The following is a 25898-nucleotide window of genomic DNA, read 5'->3' as shown; positions in this document are numbered from 1 at the left end:
ATGGATCCTAGCCGAGGAGCTGGCAAGGCTTGTTGAGAGGGCTTTAAGATAGACATGAAAGGGGTAAGAGATAAAATAGGCCCAATAGAGCTGAGCCTAGGGGAACAAAGATTGGGTTGGTGGTGAGGCATGGGGGTCAGCTGAAGTGCATCTACACCAATGCGTGCATGGACAACAAATGGGAAAGGCTGGAAGCCACAGTGCAGCAGGCCAACTATGACTTAGCTGCCCTTATGGAAATGTTGTGGGATTGCTTCCTCGACTGGATGGCTATAAGCTCTTCAGAAGAGACAGGTAAGAAGGTAAGGACGGTGGCATAGCCCTCTAAGAGAGTTGTGGAGAGCGTGATTGAATGCTGGCTAGCTGAGAAAGGCCTTGCTGATAACATTTGGTTGGTCGAGCAAAACAAGGCAAGGTCATGCTGATCTTGCAGCTGCAGAAGAGCTGACAAACAAAGAAGAAGGAGGTCTGCAAGGGATGTGAAAAGTACCGAAAACAACCGCCAAGGACAAGAATGGGTGGGATGGCTATGTGTAGCGTGAACGAATCATGAGCTTGGATCTTGCAATATGTATTAGCCTTATTATCGCCAACATAAACGCGCATCATTCCTAAATAAAGTTGAGACATATTGATCACTTCTCTGGTCGTGTGTTGTCTCCCGCCGTGCTCCGACAGAGAGTGTTTTGATTCTGAGCTAGGAGGTTGGGAATTGTAAGGTTGACTCTATGGGAAAGGATCAGAGGGACGGCAAACAAGGCAGACATCATGACTGGGGTCTGTTACATATCACCTAACCAGGATGATGCGTTCTATGAGAAGCTCGCAGAAGTTACATGATAGCCAGTCCTTGGTCTCATGGGGGACTTGAGCTTCCCTGATGTTTCCTGGAAAGACAAGACAGCACAGAAGAAGCAGCCTAGGAGGTTTCTAGAATATATGGAAGATAAGTTGATAAGAGAGCCTACCAGGGCAGGTGCCTCGCTAGACCTACTGTTCACAGAGAAGAACTAGTGGAAGATGTAGAGGTCAGGAGCTGTCTTAGAGTGACCACGAAATGGAACTGCCAATTCTTGGTGAAGTCAGGAGGGTGGGAGTGGGGGTGGCAGCAAAACTGCTACCTTAGGCCTCCAAAGGGCAGACTGTGAACTCTTCAGAACACTGGTAGAGAGTGTACCTTGGGATTCAGGCCTGAAAGGTAAAGGGGTCCAGGAAGCCTGGTCACTCCTCAAGAAGGCAGTCTTAAAGATACAGGAGCAGGCTGTCCCTGTCTGCTATAAGATGAGCCATCACAGAAGACAACAAGTGTGGATGAACAGGGAACTTTTCATGAAGCTCCAGGAGAAAAAGAAAATCTTTCTCCTGTAGAAGAAGGGACAGGAAACTCAGGAAGAGTACAAAGTTGTTAGGATATGCATGGAGAAAATTAGAAAGGCAGAAGTCCTACTTCCCACTCAATTTGGCTGCTGGTGTAAAAGAGAACAAAAAAATTCTTTACAAATACATTAACAGAAAGAGGAGGGCTAAGGAGAATCTCCTCCTTTACTGGATGCGGCAGGGAACATGACCACTGAGTTTAAGGAAAAGGCTGAGCTTCTCAATGCACTCCTCATAACTGTCTTTAAAAGTCAAACCAGTTGTTGTTGGAGTACGCTACCCCCTCACCTGGGAGCCTGCGATGGGGAGCAGAACAAACCTCCACGATTCTTGTGAAAACTGTCAGGATTTAACCACTCCACCTTGACTGCCACAAGTCCATGGGGCCAGATGGGATCCACCTGAGGATGCTAAGGAAGCCCTTAGAGATGATAACCAAGCTCCTTTCCATCATCTTTCAGTGTTCCCGGTCACCTGCAGAGGTCCCAGAGGATTGGAGGCTTGCCAGCGTGACTCCCATCTACAAGAAGGGTCGTAAGGAGGATTTAGGGAACTACAAGGCCTGTCAGCCTCTCAGTGACAGCTAAGGTTTTGGAGCAGATCATCTTTAGGGAGATCATAGGGCATGAACAGGACAACCAGGCAAGCAGGCCTAGCAAGTATGGGTTCATGAAAGGCAGGTCCAGCTTGACCAACCTGATCTCCTATGGCCAGGTGACCCACCTGGCAGATGAGGGAAAGGCTGTTGATGTAGTCTACCAAGACTTCAGCAAATCCTTCAATATGGTTTCTCACATATTCTCCTGGAGAACCTGGCCACCCATGGCTTGGACAGATACGCTCATCACAGGGTAAAGAACGGGATGGATGGCTCAGCCCAGAGAGTGGTGGTGAACTGAGTTAAATCCAGCAGGCTACTGGTTACAAGTGCTGTCCCCCAGGGGTCAGTATTGGGGCCTGTCCTGTTCAGTACCTCTACAGAGGACCTACATGAGGGGATTGAGTGTACCCTCAGTAAGTTAGCAGATAGCACCAAGTTGGTAGGAAGTGTCCATCTGCCTGGGGGTAGGAAGGCCCTACAGAGCAAGCTGGACGGGCTGGACAGCTGGGGCCCGTCAGGATGAAGTTCAACAAGACCAAGTGCCAGGTCCTGCACTTTGGCCGCAACAACCCAGTCAACACTACAGGCCAGGGGCAGAGTGGCTGGAGAACTGTACAGAGGAAATGGACCTGAGGGAATTGATCGACATTTGGCTGAACATGAGCAAACAGTGTGCCCAGGTGACCAAGAAGACCAACAGCATCCTGACCAGATACTCAGCACTGGTGAGGCTGCACCCTGAGTACTGTGTTCAGTTTTGGAGCCCTCACTACAAGAAGGACATCGAAGCCCTGGAGCACATTCAGAGAAGAGCAAAGAAGTTGGTGAGGAGCCTGGAGCACAGGCCTTATGAGGAGCAGCTGAGGGAGCTGGGAATGTTCAGTCTGGAGAAGAGGCTCGGGGTGACCTTACTGCTCTCTACAACTATCTGAAGGAACACTGGGGGAGCTGGGTCGGCCTCTTCTCCCATGTATCTAGCAATAGGACTAGAGAGAATGGCCTCAAGTTGCACTGGGGAGACTGAGGTTGGACGTCAGGAAATAATTCTCTGAGACAGTGGTCAGGCATTAGAAGAGGCTGCCCAGGGAGGCAGTGGAGTCACTGACCTTGGAGGTGTTCAAGAAACATTTAGATGATGTACTAAGAGACACAGTTTAGTGGGAAATATTGGTGATAAGTGAATGGTTGGTTTGGATGATTGTAAGAGATCTTTTCCAGCCTTGGTGATTCTATGATTCTATACTCCTGTCAAATAGGTTTGTTTGTTTGCTTATTTATTATCAGGACTGCACTTGCTTTACGAGGCTTTAATTGTCTGAGGTATTTTAAGGACTTTCTTCAACAAGGCATCAGAAGACACGTGAAGTGCCCTTCTAGAAATAATTCTAGTAAAGTACTATGAAATAGTGTGTTATAACACAGAGATAGTAAAAGCAAATTCTAATGAAGCCTAGACATTTCAGCTTGCCGATATAAAACACGGAAGAGCTTCTACTGGAAAAGACATATTACTCACTTCCTCATTATGGGTTTCCAAAACATTTCTGTTATTCATGTGGTCTGTAGTGAAGTTCCCATTCTTTCATTAAGTCAGTAAGGCAACTGCTCATAACCAAACGCAGGGGCTGCTCCAGTCTTAGAGAATCAGTATTGCAAGAGGGAATTCATGTAGTTCCAGGCCATAGCAATCAAGTACACTGCAACACACAGTGGAAAATACTACGTATCACGGGGACATTGTGATTGCTACCAAAATACTGCTTTAAGAAAGCAGTGGTATATTCTGGTAAGCTACCTCATTTTCTGCCCCCCAGAGACATAGTTTGACAAACTGTGTAACATAAAAATGAGAGTATTCCAAGCAACAATAATGTAAAACACATCATTTCTGAGTTCTTTGATCCCACTTTAGAGGGCTAAAAAATAGTTATGTCTCTTCAAAAAAAATTCAAAATTAAAATCCACAAATCAAGATACAAGGATCAGAGCCAGACAGAAAACAACTAGACAAAACCGATCAGTTTTCAGGGCACAGGAATGAAAATCAAACAAAAAAAGCCTCCTAAAACATCTTGATATTTTCCAGTAGAAAATTTACATGTTGTGGAAATATAGCCCACTCATGTTTTCGTAGTGAACAAAGGGAAAACAGAAGTAGTTTTGTTTCCTTTGCTCTGTACCATCTTATTTTCCTCTTGCCAACTGCTAGAATTTGTAAAGAAACAGACTTTGAATTTGTTCATGTACCACATAGGTCTTGCTAACATAGCCAACTACCTGAAAAAGAGAGACTGAATTAGAGTTCCTGTCTAAATACACTAGCGTATTTTCAAGTACTTTTCCAGTTTTGGAAAGCCCCAGCAAATTAACTGCCAAACACACAACCCTGCAGCACAGCGTTTCTGCTACTTAAAGAATGCAACGTTTATGCTCCTAGAAAGCACCTTAAGTCCTTATGCCACTGAATAGCTTACAGTTCTGATTGAATCAGAAGGCTTATTCATTGAACAGCTCACTACAGTATACTGTAACTAAACGAGTAGAATATTTTGCAGGCTGATCTGCAAAATACTGCTATTGAGGACTATCAGGAAAACTCTAATGACCGCTCTGAGTTGCAAGAATCAGTTACAAAATTCACACAGTAACCTAAACTTCAACTGCAAACATTTTTATTCTAGTCCCATGCTAAGCAGCATTGAAAGTGTTGCATGCATGCTAACATAACATGCTAATTACTTCCCATGAGGGAAAAAAATTCATTAGAATCTTAAGCCTTACTGAATGTGTTTCTATGTACAGACTCCTACAAAAATGCATCAACTACAGAGGTTCACATAGTTGTCCCTGGAACCAACATGGCACAAGTTTTCATTTAATGCCTTGATTCCTTCTACCCAAAATCTGAGATAGTTAGGGAGAAAGTATACTCACTCCTCTGATCATGCATGCTGATTCTCAGATACATATATATATATATATATATATATATATATATATTTTTTTTTTTTTTTATTAGAGAAAAAAGCAAAGCAAAAAAACATGAACCTTTTGAGAACAAAGTCACCGTATTCAGCCCACAGGTGCTCACGGCAGTGCTGACCTATACTTTCAACTGTCATATTAACTAAGTTGCAGAAGCTGACAGTGTTTTGCTGTACTCAAAACAATTTTCTTCAAGGTTACTCAATTATTTTTAAAACAGAGTTTTATTTTGAAGTCATAAATGAACAAACACTGAGTATTCAGTGAAAGGGTTTTACAAAAAAAAACCTACTTTCTGAGGAAGTTTGAAACATTAAGCTGTATTCCTTGAAATGCAAATGCATATAAATATGAAAATTAGAGCATTAAAAGAGAAATACATAAAGATTTTAAACTGCCACTACACAAGTAGCAGTCCTTTAAAAAGTAACACATTTTTAACATCTTAAAAGTCTGATTTCTGTATTAATTTTGTATTATTTTAAACACTCAAAGAGAAATTCTTTCTACTCTTCTGAACAGATACTGAATTTCCTCAATAGCAAACCTTGGGAGCATCAAATTAAACAGAAAATAAATGATTATCACTCTCAAAGAGAAAGAACATTGGCAACGGTTTGAGAAATGACCGTGCCAATGAGAAATGAGAAGTCGCTTCCCTCTCAAAGCTGACCAAGTATCACCATACCATACCAACCCAACCTTTCCAACAGTTTATGAGCACTCATCAAAAACACGGCAGAGATTAGATGTTAGAAACAAGTAATCCTGGAAATCTCAGGGATTTCTTTCATGTGAAGAGAAGGTGCCCCTAGGCTGCTACTCTTTACTTGCTTGTGCTATCAACCTCTTCCCCGGTCTCACCTTCCTAATGGAACTGGTAATCTAGAACGATCCAATTCATTTAACTTTCTAAGTACCCTTCCCTTGGACCACTTGCCAAAATGCACTTTCTTACTGCGTTAAGTGTAAAGCGGTGCCCCCTTACACGCCTTCTGCTTTAGCACTGAACACAAAAGCAGCACACTGCAATCAGGGCATGCAGAACACTGCACACAGCCTGCAAAGCCATCAGCTTCTGCTCATGTAACAACACAGGCCTAGAAGCAGCACCTCTGTAATGCTGTACTGTACGCTGTCAGCAGATGGAGAACAACTTTTAAGCACAGTCTACTTTCAAACCTCCTCCTGAAAATCAAACAAAACCACACAGGCACATCAGAAATTAGGATGTAAGCTATGTATTTGATACAGGAGGAATAAAAGACAAAGCGAAGAAAATGCATAAAACACAATATTAGATTCACTATTCTGAAGAAAAAGGGAAGTAAAGGCAAAGTATTTTTTTCCTTTAATTTGGATATCACAAGAGCAGTAAGAAAACAAACTAATCCACAACCAAATTAAATACAGTTTGACTGGTAACTGACAACAGTGCACTGTCCGTAACTCAATTCTGAATAGTTACCACACTGTTTAAAAGATGGATGAGCTGAACTAAGCAGACTTATCTCTCATCTCTCTATAAAAGGGAGAAGGATCTTTCCTTCCTGCGATAGAAACACGAGGAAAATTGTCGTATCACAGTGTGCAATATGTTTCTCTCCTAAGTATTTTTCTCTCTGGACTATTAAGAGCCACTGATTCTCTTTGTGGGAATGAAAGGTACCTGCCTTCATGATCACCCCTCACAGGGCCAGAGACCAGCCTTACCATCTTAATGAGGCTGCCCCAAGTAAACACAAGGTTTATTCACAAAACAGCCCAGGTGACAAAAGTTTACCGAGCCTTTTAAAATGCCAATACACTTTGAGCTCTAAATCTCTTACCTGAAAATAGACAACCAGTACATCAATTTTTTTTTTTTTTTTTTTTTTTTTTAACTTCTTCCCTCCCTATTTTCGCAGTACACAATGAACGTGTATCCAAGAACTAAAACCAGCTGTGGCTCCTGGCTTGGTTTTATTGCCATGATTACTGTCAGTTTCCCCATTGCAGCACAGCCAGTAACATTTTTACAGTAACTCAAACTGTTGTTTTTGTTTTCTACATTTCTGTGCATTTCCTTTTATAATCATGTTTGCTTTTCCTTTACTACGAGAGAGTCTACGAAAGAAATGAACAATGCAGTGAGGGATGTAGGGCAGCCTCACTCCTATTCTCTAAACTTTTTAAGCTGTTGCTGATCAAAGAAAATGGGAAACCAGGGTCGAGGGGAGAATTACAATATCTCAAATACAAATGCCATGAAAATGAGAATCAGATAGAAAAAAAATGTGGCCTTTGAGCAAAGCAACAGGACAGAATGTCATGTCTGAGTTTGCACCTTTTATGATTACAATTTTGGCAGCTTTGTAGTGGCAAAACACTAAAAACATATCATACATCTTACTTTTCTATTAGAAATAAACTACAGAATCTGAAGGTAATGAATTGCTTTACCTAGCTTTAACAGCATTCAACTGGCACGCTACAGCTCAGAAAATGAGTCTGTCTGAACAAGGATTTTAGATCACTAAGACAAAATCTTAAGCTTTGATTAAGTCTGCCCTCCACTGAGGTGTCTAAATAGCTCCTTAAAAGGCAAAGAAGGAAGAGTGTTGAATCAAACTCATAGAAATTAATTAATCCTGTTGGAGAAGAAAAACACAGAGCCACGTGGATTAGTATATTAGTTCTTCGAATCACCAAGTCTGACTGACTAAGTATCACACTGCATTATGTAAGAAATAATGACTCAGGCAAGGCAAAAATATCTTCCAGGTTGAGTACATACGTAACACTGAGTACAAAAACTGAAGTAAGGCATAAAGCTAAATGATAATGCTGAATGACACTGTTGATCCAGCAAAAGACTTCACAACAAATACTCAAGCTTACTGATATCAAGATAATTTAAGCATTTGCTTACAAACCTGATAAAATCAGTCAGCTCAAGAGGGACCAGCACACAAAAAACGTGTCAGAAAAATCATGTGTCTTATTAACGTATCAAGTTTTTGAGGCTCAGAGCAACAGTGCTGTCATTGCTCAGCAATGCACACCAAACTGATGAATAAGAGGCCCGCTACTGAGCACTGTCTGCAAAATCATGCTGCACTGGCAGAGACACAGCAAACAACTTCACAGACAGGTTACGAGAGTTCAGTGACTTCTTCTGAGAAGAGTGATCTACTAAACCCTTTATGGCAGAGCCCATTCCTAGTTCCATTTCTCCAGGACATAATTAGATTACTTGAGTGCTCAGAGACCTGTCTGCTTTTCACCTGAACAAACCTGTCTGGAAAACCTGTTCACATACTTGTAAATAATCACTTCTTCACGTCGAAAACAACTTCTGTTTTGAATTTTTGAATCCTTAGTTTCCATTAATTTATCCCTCAGCCACATCTCCACATCTCCTTTCTGAACTAGATAATAACTTGACAGAGATGGATCTCTCTCCAGGTTTTATATTCAGACGACCATTCTGTATGCATTTGTTTTTCCCCACAGACAATACCAATACAGTGTGTGTGTAGCTGTTTTAAATCAACCTTAGTAAAGAGTGAGAGCTGGGGCTGTTCAGCTTGGAGAAGAGAAGGCTCTGAGAAGAGCTGACAGCAGCTTTCCAGCATCTAAAGGGGGCTGTAAGAAACAAGGGGACAGACTCCTTAGCAGGGTCTGCTGTGACAGGACAATGGGAAGTGGTTCCAAACAAAAAGAGGGGAGATTTAGAATAAGGAATTTAGTACAAGAAAAATTGTTCCCTACAGTAAGAGCGGTGAGGCAATGGAGCAGTTTACCCAGAGATGTGGCAGGTGTCTCATCTCTGGAAACACTGGAAGTCAGGCAGGACCAGCTCTGAGCAACCTGATCCAGCAGTGTATCTCCCTGGTCACTGCAGGGAAGTCAGACTAGATGACCTCTAAGATTCCCCAGATGGCCAAATCAATCCCAAAGCTTTTCACTGAGCAGAGTTCTTAACTTGAATTTACTCATACGTTCTGGAAACACTGAAACAAAGAAATCCTTCCACAAAGCTAAACATCAAGTGAACAACACAGGCAACTGAAATAGATCTGTGGTCTCCAAGAGTTAAGTAGTCTAACTATAAAAATAAATATAACCTTCGTTCAAAGCAAATTCCAGTCTTGTTAAAAGCAGGGAACATTATCCCAAGAGGACAGCAAAAAACAAAGCCCCTCCAACAACGCAAAATTTACACATTAGCACTCCTTGGACACCTTTGCTTTACACCAATCCAGAGATGAGGAAATTTTAAGTCATCTGGGACCATGGAAGTACTTATGTCAGCTACCAACAGCATATTACGTGACAAGGAACTTTACACCTATGGCTTGTCTAACACCTGTGCAACACCATATGAACTCCATTTGGGTCTTTCTAGCAATTAGTTTTTTCAGATCTCTATAAAAACATAGAAATGTTGTACTTGGTACCAGTATGTAAAATGATTTTTACTCTACAAAATTTATCTGGGAAGAAAATGCAAAGACAGTATGAAAAGAAGCCTTAAATGAAAAATCAAACCTTTAGAAAAAAGGATTTGACTTTTCCAGATTGATTTTCTTTCATATTTATTTGTTTTAGCAACACAAATTAATGTAAATGTAAATCTTGAGTGTTACATTTTTTTCCCCCACTGTTAAAAGTGATATGTTGAAACAGAATTGTAGAAACAGCCCTTCCTCTCACTTTTTATTCATGCTTACACAGTTCTTGTTCTGTGGAAACCATTCCAATTATTTAACAACTTGTGTAATGTATCAGAAGAAGAACTTATCCACTAGCAAATATACATATTAAAATAAAAAATATTTTTAACTTAAAAAATTTAATATTTTTTAATATTTTAATTCCAAGTTTACAACTATATACACACAAGTAACAGACAACTAATCCTTGACTAGCACGATGTTTATTTTCCCTTCAGACACTCATGTTGTAGCTCCGTTAATTTTCCCATAGCAACATTTTTCAGAACCCACAAAATTATCCATACATAAGTGCAAGCGAAAAAAAAAAAATCAAGGAGCTTTATTTTTTAAATGTTGCTGAGTGTTTTTATTATGAAAACCACAGAAGAAACTGAACTCTTGATGTGTTCATTATTTATTTGATCCTTCCCATACAGATGTCTTTGAATCATGAAAACAGATGGAATGCTAAGTGCAAGGGCTGCTGCTCCCACCTCTTCCTTTCAAGACTGCTCCTGCATGTTATGGAAGACATTCTGACTTTCAGCAGCCATAAAATATCTCTTTTCCTTTTATATAGATTTGTGCTGTCTTGACACTCAATATCTACATTTCGATATTCAACATCTACTTTCAAGTCAGAAACAATTACAACTCAGCAAGCTTTGAAAATGTGCCCTGAGTAATTATAGTTGATTTAACCTAATGGCCAAGAAAATCCAAGACAATATAAAACAGTGAGAAGAAATAAAAAAATGAAGCCGGCTTTCTTTTTGTAGAGTACAAGATAAACTAGGAGGCTGAGCTGGGTAATTCCTGATGCAAAAGGCACTCATTTTTTAAAAATATCAAAAATTCAATTATGAATCTGAACTTGCTGGATACAATTTACAGTACATGCTGAACACTAATGTTCTCATATTTTTCTTAAACCACCACTGAAAGTTTTCATTAAATCTTGTTGCTGTAAACATTAGATATACACCCCAAACTCATATTTTTATCTTCCTGGTAGAAGGGCATAGTTTGTACTTGGCCCAACTTTCTGTTTTCAACTTCAAACTTGTCCTCTTGTGGGAGGAATGAGTAGCTTTACTGCAGATGTTACAACTATACAAGGACTTGTTTTACCTTAATGACAAAATAACAGCAAAAAATTGCTTTTTTTTTCCTGTCAACTTGGCATCTGATTTAATCATCATCATGACACAACTTCTATAGCCTAAACTTCAGATACACGTAGACTGTCAACAAAGAGAAATAAATAGGCTTACCTTCTCTTCACATTTCCTGTGGCAGGCATATTTGCAAACTAAAATGAAAGCAAAGACAATAAATGAGTAGAAGAGTAGGTGGATTCTCTCTTTTTTTTTTTCTTTAGATCAATCCTTTACTGGAAACTCAGACAATCATAAATCTTCAGCTAAAACAGTATTTACATAATACAAAAAAAAATTAAAAAAAAAAAAAGTATAATAGAATGTAGGTTTTATCCTTTCCTGAAAGTGCAGCTACAATAATGTTATCACAGAACCACTACAGTTGGAAAAGATCTCTAAGATCATATAGTCCAACCACCCAGCTATCACCAGCACTACCGACTATGCCTACCTGCCACACCTACCTTTTCCTTGAAAACAAAGAGGGATTTCATCACCTCCCTGGACAGTACATTCCAACCTCAGCACTGTGTACAGGGGGCAATCAAGGTCCTGCTCGCAACAGTACTTCTGATATAAGCCAGGATGCCCTGGGCCTTCTTGGCCACCTGAGCATATACTGGCTCACGTTCAGATGGCTGCTGACAAACATCACCAGATTCCATTCCCCCAACAGCACAGCTCTGTGCTAAGCCTGTAGCACTGCGTAATGTTGCTGTGACCAAAGTGCAGGACTAGACACTTACTCCTGTAAAGCTTTGTAAAACTGACCTCAGCCCATTCACCCAGCCTAACCAGATCCCTCTGTACGGCCTTCCTATCCTCAGACAGGCAAATCAACACCTTCTCCCAACTTGGTGCGATCTGCCAACTTACTGATGGTGCGCCCAACCCCCTCGTCCACATCATTAATGAAGATATCAAACAGAGCTGGTCCCAGTACTGACTCCAGGGGAAAACGGCTCAGGAACCAGTTGCCAGACAGATTAAACTCCATTTGCTACATCTATCTGATCCTGGCCATCCAGACAGTTTTTTACCCAGCAAAGAGCATACCTGTTCAAGTCGTGAGTTGTCAGTTTCCCCAGGAAAACACTGGGGGAGACAGAGTAAAGGCCTTGCTAAAGTCCAGGCTGATACATTCACAGCCTTCCCCTCGTCCACTAGGTGAGCCTCTTAGTCATAGAAGGCCGGGTTGGTCGAGAAGGACCTATTCCCATGAACCTATGCTAGCTAGGCCTGATCCCCTGGTTGTCTTGAACATGCAGTGCGATCACATTTAGGCTGATCTGCAATGTCTAGGTCTGGCTCCTCTGGTGAGGGTGACGACCCATAGGCGAGCTGATCTCTTGAGCCTGGAGGGAGACTATGCCTTCCCTGCCTACCTCGACTGTGAAAACTGCAGTGCCACATCACACCGCCGTGCCACACCTTGTTTACTTGTCCTGGTCACTACGCCCCACAGGGGCTCCCTCTGTGTGTTCAAGGGCATTACGCTGCTGCACCCAGCCCGACCCACAGCCCATCAGCCCGCCCTCAGCCCAGCAGCTGTGGGATTCTGGCCACTCCCCACACCCTGACAACAGCTTCCTTCCGGGACCCCCCTCACACACTGCGATCCTCCGCTCTGCTGCGCAGCACACCCACACTGGAGCCGACTGACTCAGAAAATTTGTGCATTCTATCCCCCTAGAATAACGTACATCGGGTTAAACCTCATGGGCTGATGATCTTGTCACCTGTCTTTACAGCCACACATACAGCAGAAGCATTAGCAGCTAAATAACACAGATATTGAGTCCAAGCTGTTCACAGTGAGCCCGATGAATCTTAGTGATATCTGCAACAGCAGAGACCTGAGAAAAATAGGGTGACTTAGAACTCACAAGTGACTGTGTCTCCTCAGAGATTAATTTCTGATTGTGAAAAAAGCAAACACTCTGCTGCTAAGTTATCTCAAAAAGATTCATACTTTCTCTTCATTTTCTGCTGATAAAATAGCAGGACAGGCTGAATCACTGAATTTAGAAAACAGCACTCAACTTAAGTAGCTAGATGATGAATGATATCATGCATAATATCTAGAATCTGACAGGCAGGTTTCAAGAGTATATGCACTTCTTTCCTTATTCTGAAAAGCTGCTGGATTTTTTTTTCCATGCGCTGTTTCTCCTTTGGGTAATACAGTAAATTTAAATGCATTCTAAATTCAGGTAAAATTTACTTATTCAATCCCCAGGACCAGTAAGCAGGAAACCCTCACAGAGGTTTACCTGGAAGTTGGCTGTATCTAACCTTAGACCACTACAGCTGAAATACACTCTCAGAGCTCTACCAGGAGTTATACTCCACAGCCTGACTCACTAGAAAAGATGCCACTATCAAGACGTGAGCTCAGCAAATCCATTAAATCCATGCCCGTTTCAGAACAAACCGCAATAACTGCTTAATGAAAATCCTTCATGTTCCAGTGACTTCTCAGGTCAATAAGCCCTGGAGATTGACCTACTTTCTTAAGCAGTCTTGTACATACTATGTTGGTTTAGTTTTTCAGCTCGTAAGTTATGTGTGAAAAGCTCTTTCCTAACATATAGCAGGATTGCAGGATAATAGCAGGATAATGTTCTTTTCCATTAAAGTTTTTGGTGTTTGTACAACACCAAGTGATTGATAACCACACGTTTCTTACAAAAGCTATCACCCTTAAAGCATGTGGTGGATAACTTTAAATTAACGAGGAAAAACATTTTCTCACATGACTGTATGGAGCATGCCTAAATTAATAAGTGATTTCATGCACAGAAACAGCATGTTAGGAGAATATGTATTCCTCACCAGTGTGATTTATTGTGAGACTGTAAAAGGCTAACACTGCTGTCCAGAAGGTAGACTTGTTTACGCTGGGTGGTCTTCCACAAAGCTAGAATACTCTATGGTTTTTGTCATGTCTTTTGAAGCTATTTTCTAACCACCTTGGCCACTTCCCTGATACAGCCTCCAGCCTCCAACTGGTCAGTTAAAGATAAGGCTAACCTCCCGACCCGCAGGCCAGCTGGACATGCTAATTAACTAAACTTTTTCAGGAAACTCCTATCTTTGAAGAAATTTAGTCATCACATATAGCAATTAATAGTTCCTCTACTCGGTCACTTCAGCAACTTCAAGGATGATCTTTACATAAAAGTACCTATTTGCTATATCCAAGGAAACACAAAGATTGGAACAAATAGTTCTTACTGACAACAACAGATGCTCTAAAAAAACATGCACACGTACTATTTGTTTCTCCCACAGCCTACTGATAGACCTTCTGTACAGCAGGGAAACAAGCAAACAATAACAAGAAGAAGAGACAAGTAATACAGCACTTTTAAAGTCTGCAGATAATCGTAAAAAGTAAAGAATAAAGTAGCATATCCGTCCAGAAGTCCAGACATTACAGAAAGATCTGTGCATCCTCTTTATTGATGCCTAGATTTCTGGGGTGGTACGATGAAATACAGAACAAAAATAAATACAAAATGTCAAAATGAAATAAAAAAAAAAAAAAAGACAGCTCACATGATTCTGCTTCTGGCTCATGCAAAAACAAATTATGAATGTGTAAGCAGTACACTAAGTTCTTATTAAAAATGTAGGTAACAATAAATGCAGCTTATCCTGTTTCCATGTACATCAAAAAGCCAAGGCTTGCCAGCTCTTATATAACATAACATTACTGTATTTGGTGGGAAGAAACCAGGGAGGTCAGATGTGAGTTTACTCGAAATCACAAACTGTAACAAGGAAATATAGCACAAACAACAAGGAAATATAGCACAGAAGTTCCATGTAATGGAACTAAAAAAAAAAAACCACCAAAGCTCTGTTTATCTTTATGAGAATCAAAGGAAACAAGTAGAGCTAATGAGTTAAATACAAACCAGGGTGAGCTCCCTGACTGAAATAATTCCATAATTGTTTCTTCTCCCCAAGTACTTACAGTGGTAACATTCTGAGGGTGGAAATTTGATTAATTCAAAGAGACAGCTTCACTCTTCCTCAGCATCCAGAAATACCCCGTTCATAGCTCAGGCCAGAATGTCAGGGATTGCACTGACTTAAGCTATTACCTTTTCTTCTTCACTGTCTAATAATGCTAATGATCATCGTAAAACTGGATAAAACAGACACTCCAAAATGAGATCACTGACTGTCCAACCTGAAAGCTAACAAAGTATTCCTTTGTGCTCAGCAGCAAAAAAAAGACTCTCTCCCTTCCTTCTATGCGAATGTCAAAGCATTAATTCCATATAATGCTCCTAACAGGCATTCTGGCTACATCCTGAGAACAGGAACTGATCCACAAACAAGCAAAACAAGCACCAATTTCCTTCTCCTGACATGTCTGAATTTTGCTTCTAAATCCCTGCCAAGGGCAAGAAAACTTAACACTACTGAGCTCATTTTGACAGATTGTTCTGTGCAGCTACCAGAAGCTCAAGACTCACGCATGCAGGTCACTCCAAAAGTAACACACAGAACCACAGAATGCCAGAGATCGGAAGGGACCTTGAAAGACCATCTGGTCCAATCCCTCTGCTGGAGCAGGAACACCTACTTACTTCCATGCAAACCACAGAAGTTATGACGAGCACAGTCACACTATTTGATAGAGCACATTCTCAGCTACAAAACCCTGTTTTCTGAACGCAGTCACTACCATTAGCTATCTGCTTTTCACCAGAGATGTAAAAGAGCTGCGCTACTAAAAATGTGAATGACCATCCAGAACACAGCCTACCTTCCACACTGCTGTTGCCACTGCTGGAACACACCACCCACTGCACATACATCCACCATTTAACCTTCCAGCAAGCACCAATGTCAACAGCTGCCATTTTTTACTCATGGAGGAACTCCACAACACGCCTTTAGTCCATATGCACCATTTTGTCACACTGCCCCTCTACTGACATCTGTCCCACAACAACAAAATGCATGGAATGTTGGCAGGAAGGTTCAACCTCTACTGTCATACCACCAACATCCACCTCTGATGTCATGGGCCAACAATAATAAAACAGAGAAGTCCTCATATACATCTCAGTGAGGCACAGCAAGCTTTATCTGTTCTACATCTCTTCTACAACTGAATCACACCTACAGAATATTTCACTGGAGTGAATAAATAACAAACACTAGAATAGAATCTCTTCACTAGCACTTACCACTGGGCCACATCACAAAAGTGTGTCTTCCTAAAATGCTGAGAAACTGCTTGATAAACATTGCTAGTTTTCACAGGCCAGTAAGGTGCTCTGCTGACACAAAGACACTTCTATACATACATACACTGAAGTCTCTGTGTGTATATATGAATATACACACACCCACAGAGCTGTGTGTATGTGAATGTATGCACACAAACACAGACCAAAAGTGGAAGTTATGTTCTTAATAAACATACAACTGCTTGCTTAAAACCAAGTAAAATTTAGAAGGCTGTTAACGTATGACACTGCTTGTGAATTAACATCCAATGGGAAGAAAGCATACCTCGTATCACTAACCAGCAGCTAATTATCAGCCTCTAGATGATACCAACGTCTTTATTGCCAGTATTGTAGAATCATGAGAACAATCCTTAAGAATGTTTTTTCAACTACAGATAGAAGTTACAAGTACTTTTAAACTATGTTTTCTTTCTGTTTTCTGATGGCTGTCCTATCTCCTACACTCTTTCTGCTTTCTCTGGAATGGAAAAATATATATATATGAAAACAAAGTATTGTAATTACAAGAACTTTAGAGAAAGTGAGGAATTAAGAAAACATCATGAGCCAGGTGAAGAGGAAGCATGCAGGCATACAAAGTTAATGACTGAGGGCTATGCTTTGAGAATCAAAACTCTCCAAGGACTTGCACAGAAAACAGTACAATGAACCACTGCTGTCATCTTTTTACAATAAAGTTCACATGGTTTTATACCTGTAGCTGTTAACATCACGAACAGTGAAAGAAGTCTTCAACACAAACTAATTAAAGACTTGCCCACAGAAGAATCAATATTCTTGGTATTTCTCAGAATTCATCTTCCGACAGCTAATGCAGAACTCTCTATTCTGCATGGATGGCAGCACCCCCTCAGCCCACGGTGACTCAACCTAAATATTTATGTTACATCCAGAGAAATGAATTACCTCAAAGATAAGACTTCCAGAGAGGCTGAATTACTTTTCAGTACGTCAGCTGTTATCTCTAAGCTGGAGAGAGAAGGATTTCAAAGCAGTTTTATTTACTCAGTGGATAAAGAATGGGTTGGATGGTCACAGCCAGAGGGTTGTGGTCAACTTTTCTATATCCAGATAGAGACCAACCATAGAATCATTAAGGTTGGAAAGACCACCAAGATATCTGGATCAACTATCAACACACACCTATGACCATTTGTTCAGTGTGACATCTACCCTCTTCTTGAAAATCACCAGGGATGGTGGCCCCACTACCTCCCTGGGCAGCCTGTTCCAATACCTGACCACTCCTTCTGAAAATAAACTTTTCCTATATCCAGCCTGAACCACCCATGGTGCATTTGGAAAAAGAGCCCAAACCCCATCTTGCTACGACCTTCATTGAAGTAATAATAAGGTCTCCCCTGAGTCTGCCCTTCTCTGAAGAAACAATCCAAGTTCCCTCAGCCTCTCCTTGTAAGACTTGTGCTTCAGACCCTTTACCAGCTTTGTTGCCCTTCTCTGAACATGCTCCAGGGCCTCAATGCCTTTCTTGTACTAAGGGGCCCAAAACTGAACGCAGAACTCAAGGTATGGCTCACGAGCATCAAGTGGAGGGGAATGATCACCTCCCCAGTCCTAGCGACTACACTATTTTTGTATACAAGACAGGATGCCACTAGCTTTCCTGGCCATCTGGCACAGTGCTGGCTGGCTATCAACTACAATCCCCAGATCCTTTTCTTCCACTCAGTTTGCCAGTCACTCTGCCTGAAGCCTGTAGCAGTGCATAGAATTTCTGTAACTGAAACGCTGGACTCAGCAACTCAGTCTTCTTAAAGCTCAAACAACTGGATTCAGCGCATTGATCTAGCCTATCCAGACTCCTCTGTAAAGCCTTCCTACCCCCAGAGGTCTGCCTTGGGAAGCGTGCCCCTCAGCATCACTATCAGCAACGTACACAGTGGGATGAAGACTACCCTCAGCAGATTAGCTGATGACACCAAGCTGAGTGGTGCACTTGACAAAATAGAAGGAAGTCATCCAGAGGGATATGGAGAAGCTTGAAAACTGGGCCTACATAAGCCAAACAAAGCCAAATGCAAGCTTGCATGTGGATCGCAGCAACCCCAGACATCTAGTGGCTGGCAACCATGCCTGCAGCAGAGGCTTGGAACTAAATGATTTTAAAATTCCCTTCCAATCCTAGCCATTGTATGATTCCGTAATACAAAGCAAGCAGTTAAGAGACAATTCTGTTTGATACCTTACTGAACACTAAAAATGAACGTTTGCCCTCAAAACAGATACTACACAGCTCTTGACATTCATGTTTTTTTTTTTTTTTTTATCTTCCAAGAGACAAGTAATATATTAGGATACTAGATCACAGGCTCAGGTACTTGAAAGATGCTTTCTTTCCCTTCACTTCTACAATTCAACTTTTCCAATACAGTAAAGTAAATGCTATTACAGCTACTTTTGACAGCAGTGAGTCCTTGATTATTCACAACTAAGTAGAAGCTAATACAATCACATGAAAAGATATAACGTTGTCATCAGCCTGGCTGAAACGTCTCTACACCAATGCACACAGCCTGTGAAATAAGCAGAAGAGTCACAAGTGATAGCAGAATTAGAAAACTATGACTAATTGCTATCACAGAAATATGCAGAACGATTCACGTAACTTGAGTACAACAACTGTGGGCTACAAGCTTTATAGAAGGAATAGAGAAGGTAGGAAGGGTAAGGGAGGGAGCTGCCTTCTATGCTAAGAAGATACAACTGCAAAGAGCTGCTCCTGAAAAAGTCAAGAACAGGTTGAGAGCTTGTTAGTTAAAATCAGGAACAAGATCAGTGAAGGACGTCTGGTGGTCAGGGTCTCCTACAGGCTGCCTGATGAAGGGGAGCCTGTTGACAAAGCCATCTTGCTTCAGCTTCAAGAGGCATCACACTTGGAGGCTCTCATCCTCATGGGACTAACCCAGGTGCTAGGAAAAGGACACAGAAAGCTGCAAGCAATCCAAAAGACTGCTGAAGTCAGTTGAGAATGACTTTCTTGTTCAGGTACTGGCAACCAGAGGTGAAGCATTACCAGGCATGGTGCTCACCAATGTGGAGGAGATATTAAAGAGATCAAGATCAGAGGCAGTCTGAGCTGCAGTGACCAGGCCCTGGTCAGGTTTGTGATCTCAAGGGATGTGGGCCTGGCAAAGAGCAGAGTCAGGACCACGAACTTCAAGAGAGCAAACTCTGGGCTATTTAAAGAATTATGGGGTGAGATCCCCTTGAAAATTATCTTTAGGGACAACGGACAGTACAGATCTGGCAGCACTTAAAGATACCTCTCTGAGAGCAAAGAGCTCTCCCTGTACAGGATAACAAGCAGGAGAGGCAGGAAAGTAGCACAGCTAAGTACCTGCTGGTCAAACCGACTGAAGTGAATGAAAACTGTAAGCAGTGGAAGTGCCTGTGGGGACGTGTGGCCTGGGACACTGTCCAGATGGGCAGAGACCAGGAAAGCAAGGGTGCAAATGAAAGCAAACTCGGTAAGAGGTGTGAAAAATAATAAGAGAGATTCTACAGGTATGTTGGTCAGAAAAGGAGAGGAGAGTGTAACCCCTCTGAGGGAGAGGAGGGGGGGGAACCAGCTGCTTCAGACATGTGGAAGGCTTGAGTTCTTTGCCTCTATCTTCAGGTCCAGTCAGGCTTTCCATACCTTTTGTGTCCTTGAACTTAAGGGCTGGGCTCAAAGGAGAAAAATTCCTCCTGGTCTAAGAGCAGAGCAAGTCAGAGATCACCTCACGAGGCCGAAGGAGTTCAAGTCCGTGATGCCAAACAACTCTCACCCCAGAGTTCTGAAGGAGCTGCCTGATGTGATTGCCAAGCCACTCTTCATCATATTTGAAAAGTCGTAACTATTGGACAAAGTCCCTGGTGAGTGGGAAAGAAAGATCTGGGGAACTACAGGCCAGTGAGCCTCACACCTGCGCCTGTGAATATGACAAAACAGATGCTCCTGGAAGAGATGTTAAGGCACATGCAAAACTAGAAGGTAAACCAAGACAGCCAGCACAGCCTGACCAACCTGGCAGCCTTCTATGACGGAGTAACGGCATTGGTGGACAAAGGAAGGGCAACTGATGTCATTAGCATGGATTTCTGCAAGGTTTTTGACATGGTCTCACACCACATCCTTATCTCTACATTGGAGAGATATGGTTTCGAAGGCTAGACTATTCAGTGGATAAGAAAATGGTGGCAAGGCTGCAGTCAGAGGGTTGGTGGACCTATGCCAAGCAGAGGCCACTCAAGAATGATGCCCCACAGGGGTCCATCTTGGGACTAGTACTCCCTAACATCTTTATCAATGACATAGACAGCAGCATCACTCAGCAACAATGATGACACCAAACTGAGTAGTACAGCTGACAAAACAGGAAGAAGAGATGCCATCCAGAAGAGCCTGGACAGACTTTAAAAGTGGTCCCATATAACCGAAGTTATATATTTGGTTTATATACATATAAACCAAAACTCAACAAGGCCAAGTGCAAAGTGCTGCACTTGTATCGGAGGTTGCCCTGACCCACGTCCATGGCTGGGAGAAGCACTCCTTAAGAACAGCTTACCAAGAAAACCTTAAGAGTCCAGGCACGAGGACTGGCTGAGGGATCTGGACTTGTTCAGCCTGTACAACAGAAGGCTTGGGAGAGACCTGACAGCAACCTCCCAGTACTTAAAAGGGAGCTTATAAACAGGAGGGATATCAACTTTTTAAATGGGTAGATAGCAATAGGACAAAGGGAAATAAGGGGGAATGATTATAAACTGAAAGAGGAAAAATTCAGATGAGATGTTAGGTTAAGTGTTTTTATAGTAAGACGGTGTTGAGGTCCTGGAACTGGATGCCCAGTCTCTGGAGGCATTCAAGGCCAAGTTGAATGGGGCCCTGGGCAGCCTGATCTACCACCTGATCCAGAGGCTGCAACCCTGCCAGCAGCTGGGGGGGGTGAAACTAGGTGATCCCTGAGGGCCCTTCCAACCTAAGCCACTCTATGATTCTATGATTTGTACACTGACACGTAGTTTCTACCATACCCAATTTCAGTCTTTTCTCTTAATACCACTGGAAGACCTGTGTCAAAGTACAGCAGAAATAGTAAAGCCTAGACATTTCAGTCAATAGTTCAATAACATCTCTGCTGAGTAGCATCTCCTCCACGCAGCAAGTATATTCCAGAAAATTCCAGGTCTGTGTTTGATTTGGAAGAAAACATGCCAAGTAAGAAACCAAATCAGGATGTTCTGACAAATGCACAGTGAGGCCACCATGATCAGCTCTTCTCCAGACAGAGCCTAGTACAGAAAGACATCTGCAACTAAAACGTTTCACACAACAGAGAGAGCTGTGCAACACATAAAAACATGTGTCTAATAAGATTTTAACAACACTAACCAGATTATTAGAGAGAACCTCAGTAAACACACTGTTCTGCTGACCTATTTGTACTAGCTCTGCAGCAATTTGAAAACAGAGTGAAAATTAACATAAAGAAATGATTAATTGTATCATAAAAAAAAATAAGGTTGCACATTGAAGGGGGAAAGAGTCCTATAGTTGGAAATAATGGGCTTTAGTTGCAAGGTGAAACTCTTCTGTTTTTATGAGCCACATGCTCAAGATGTCACTAGACTAATAAGCCACACAGTACAGTAACAAGAAATGCTCGTCTACTTCTTATGCCCTAGATTATCTTGTAGTGGCTCAGGTCTTTGTGGGTCTTCTGCTGTTATTTCTGTTTTAAATATGCAGACAACAACTGTCCCTTCATCTGAAAGTCCCAGCATTTCACTGTAAGCACAGAATTTTTAAGATATTCAGCATTTTTTTACTTGACACAACTATACAGCAAACAGGGTTGTAAACGAACTCTCTTGCAGATGAAACATTCCACTCACAGACAAAAGCAGTGGAAAATCTTTATTAGGAGAAAAGTAGTTTGGCACAGTTACTGCTACAGTTACTGTTCTCCTTTACTCCCACATTCTTCCTAGTTTCCAGGAACACTTTAACCATTTTGTTTACACAGTAAAATCAGTAGGAATTTATGTTTGTCATTTTAACTGCCTCCTGCAAACTGCTGGGTGTTGTGGGATTTCTTTCTTTATTTCTCGAGAGTTTTGTTTGTTCTCTTGATGTTTGTTCTGTTTCATTTCCATCTATGCTGTTACAATGGCAGAATGTTAGCACTGAAAATGTTTAGTTTTTTTTTTAATTAAACACAACTATTTAGGCACATTTTTTAAGCTATACATGGCAAATTGTGTACAAAATGATTAAAACTTAATCCAGTCTGGAACTGAAGGCTGGTTTTAGACCTCCTTCATCTGACTTAAAAAGAAGATCCAATGTTGCAATATCCAGAAATGCATTTCAACAAGACTATGGCTCATTGTTGCCAGTAGCCCACATGAAACAAAGGGGAAAGAAAAAAAAAAAAAAAAAGAAAAAAGCCAGACTGCCTAGTTTTTTTCTTGCAGCTAACGACGGTACAAGCAGTACTGTGAGGTCTAGGAAGTCTGCACGCTCATCATGAATTAAGGACTTACACCAAGAGAAAGGATCAGAGTAACGCTGGTTTAAAATGGATGACTTTCAGATTAAGAAAAACAGCCTTCTTGAAAAACTGCTCATTATACAGATAAGACCTAACGTGTGTTCATGCTTTGATTCACAGCAATTCTTAATCTCTTACATAGTAAGGGAGTCCCAAAGTTCTTCAAGGAAAGAAACCATCATGAGCTACAAAGATCATCAGCATGATACTTAAGTTGTTGGCATCTACTTCAAGTGTTTCAATTGCTTTTAGTTTTAAAAATGACAAAAAGAAACAGGGAGTGCATAAAAATTAGCTAACAACTCCCCTTCCAGCTATCTACGGGGCTCCGACTCAGAATGTACTGAAATGCAGTTATGTCTCTAGCCCAGCTTACCTTATGGGAGCTTTCTTCAGCTACGTAACTCATGCTTTCACTACATGCTGTATTCCCAAACGTGGTCTAACATCCGTGATGCAGCCTGGTCAATACAATCATTAAAGATTACACTACGTTTCCCCTTAATTTTTTTTTTTTTCCTATTTAATTTTCTACAGGAGAAGGAACTCACCTTAAGTTAACATATTTAAAGTTCTGTCAAATGCCCACACACTTCTCAGTGTCACAGCAACAGCATGCCAATTTTAAAATTGTGATTTAAGCCAGCAGGTGGATAAACGTGACAGTTTTTTGCTCACTCCTCCTCCCTTCCCAGTGGGATGGTGGAGAGAATCGGGGGGAAAAAAAAACGTAAGTAAAACTTGTGGGTTGACAAGACAGAGAAAAGGATAATAATTATGTTTATGCATAAATATGAATATATTAACAAAGTGATGCACGAGCAATTGCTTACTACCCCACAACTAATATCTACCTAGCCCCCAGCAGCAGCAGAGAGAGAGAAAGAGAGAGATGAACTCTCATCCTCTTCAAAACTCCTTCTGCTTGGTATCATACGGTATGGAATATCCCTTTGGTCATGTTAGGTCAGCTGTCCTAATTCACTCCCTCCCAGCTCCTCGGGCCCTCGCTGTGAATGGCTTTGTCCCCATACACAGAGCTGGTGAGGCACTGGAACAGGTTGCCCAAAGAGGCTGTGGATGTCCCATCCCCGGAGGCATTCAAGGCCAGGCTGAATGTGGCTCTGGACTCTGGTGGTGAAGGACCCTGCACACAGCAGGGGGTTGAAATGAGATGATCATTGTGTTCCTTTTCAACCCAGGCTGTTCTAGGATTCTAAGATTCCATACAACACTTCTTAGTTGCAACTAGAAAAATCAGTGTGTTATCAACATTATTTGTCTCCTAGAACCAAAACAGACCATCATACCAGACACTCACACAAAAACAATTATATTCCAGCTGAAACTAAGACATACAGACTCTCTCAGCTCCCCAGAGTGCTGAGTTTTAGCAGTGATGCTCATGTGTCACTTGTCACTTGCTGGATACCATCTCCAGACAACTGGGAGAAAAGGAGGTTATCAGGAGTAGTCAGCATGGGTTCACCAAGGGGAGGTCGTGCTCGACCAACTTGGTGGCCTTCTATGATGCTGTCACATGCTGGGTGGATGGGGGAAGAGCGGTAGGTGTAGTCTACCTTGATTTTAGAAAGGCATTTGATACTGTCTCCCACGACATCCTTATAACAAAGCTGAGGAAGTGTGGGATAGATGAGTGGACAGTGAGGTGGGTTGAGAACTGGCTGACTGGCAGAGCGCAGAGGGTCGTCGTTGGTGGTGCAGAGTCTGGCTGGAGACCTGTAACCAGTGGTGTCCCCCAGGGGTCTGTGCTGGGTCCGGACTTGTTCAACATCTTCATCAATGACCTTGATGAGGGGATAGTGGCCACCCTCAGCAAGTTTGCTGATGATACGAAGTTGGGAGGATTGGCTGACATGCCTGAAGGCTGTGCTGCCATTCAGCGAGACCTGAATAGGCTGGAGAGCTGGGCGGTAAGAAACCGGATGAGGTTCAACAAAAGCAAGTGTAGGGTCTTACAACTAGGGAGGAGTAATTGCATGCACCAATACAGGCTGGGGGATGAGCTGCTGGAGAGGAGCTCCGCAGAGAGGGACCTGGGCGTCCTGGTGGATGACAGGTTGGCCATGAGCCAGCAGTGTGCCCTCGTGGCCAAAAAGGCCAATGGCATTCTGGGGTGCATTAAGAAGAGCGTGTCCAGCAGGTCGAGGGAGGTGATCCTCCCCCTCTACTCTGCCCTGGTAAGGCCTCATCTGGAGTGCTGTGTTCAGTTCTGGGCTCCCCAGTACAAAAAAGACAGGGATCTCTTGGAAAGAGTCCAGTGGAGGGCCACAAAGATGGTGAAGAGCCTGGAGCATCTCCCCTATGAAGAAAGGCTAAGTGAACTGGGTCTGTTTAGCCTTGAGAAAAGAAGACTGAGAGGGGACCTGATCCAGGTTTATAAATATCTGAGGTGTGGCGGCCATAGTGGTGAGGCCAGTCTCTTTTCAGTGGTACGTGGAGACAGGACGAGGGGAAATGGACATAAGCTGCAGCACAGGAAGTTTCGCACGAATGTGCGTAAGAACTTCTTCACGGTGAGGGTGACGGAGCACTGGAACAGGCTGCCCAGGGAGGTTGTGGAGTCTCCTTCTCTGGAGATATTCAAGACCCGCTTGGACGCCTACTTGTGCGACCTGGTGTAGGGAACCTGCTTTGGCAGGGGGGTTGGTCTCGATGATCTCTAGAGGTCTCTTCCAACCCCTACAATTCTGTGATTCTGTGATTCTGTTTAGGAAGTAAAATTCTACAATCAGTTCTACCGGGACCACCTCAAAATATATTCCCTGAAGCAGTGCGTTCATGGCTAGGCTACATTAATAAAAAGATACCCGAGTTCATCTAAAGTAATATTACTTTTAGTTCAAAGTCTGGACTAAGGAACGCTTGTATTGCATGTGAAGGCCAGCATTTAAACGTTAATTTAATCATTACCTGGACAGGAGGGGTGATTCATCAAAAAGAAGTGTGACAAGTGTTCAATTCATCATTATTTCACTTATCAGAGACTTAAGCTATAAAATACTACTGCATTATTGACAACTGCTCCTATTTCCCAAACCTGTAACCAACTTTGTAATTTCCCAGGAAAGGGCTGGGAAGATTCAGAGTATCTATAAACCTCTCAAATCTTGCTCTGCACTAACACTGGGTAACAACATAACAGAGCTGGGACAAGATATAATTCAAAAAAGCAGAGGAAAATTAACTAGAAATAAAAAAATGTTTCCAAGTTGATC

The 25898-nt window shown here is 42.1% G+C and overlaps 1 protein-coding gene across 6 annotated transcripts in view; it reads right to left on the bottom strand.

The window, feature by feature from the left end:
• Positions 1-25898, bottom strand: part of TNS3 (tensin 3) — a 223071-nt gene that overhangs the window by 128771 nt on the left and 68402 nt on the right. For 4 of the 6 annotated variants that reach the window (XM_085219995.1, XM_085219996.1, XM_085220003.1 and 1 more), the window contains exon 3: positions 10938-10975. In XM_085219995.1, the coding sequence (XP_085076121.1) occupies positions 10938-10975 (38 nt within the window). Of the gene's footprint in view, positions 1-3494; positions 3676-10937; positions 10976-11879; positions 12231-25898 lie in introns of those variants that run through there. The other 2 variants (XM_085219999.1, XM_085220000.1) reach the window with 2 other exon arrangements.

Source organism: Meleagris gallopavo, chromosome 3 (genome assembly GCF_905368555.1).
Source record: "Meleagris gallopavo chromosome 3, MGAL_WU_HG_1.1, whole genome shotgun sequence".
In the NCBI taxonomy this organism is placed as follows: Eukaryota; Metazoa; Chordata; class Aves; order Galliformes; family Phasianidae; genus Meleagris; species Meleagris gallopavo.
Note: the sequence above shows the minus strand (reverse complement) of the source record. Positions and strands in the feature narration are given on the sequence as shown.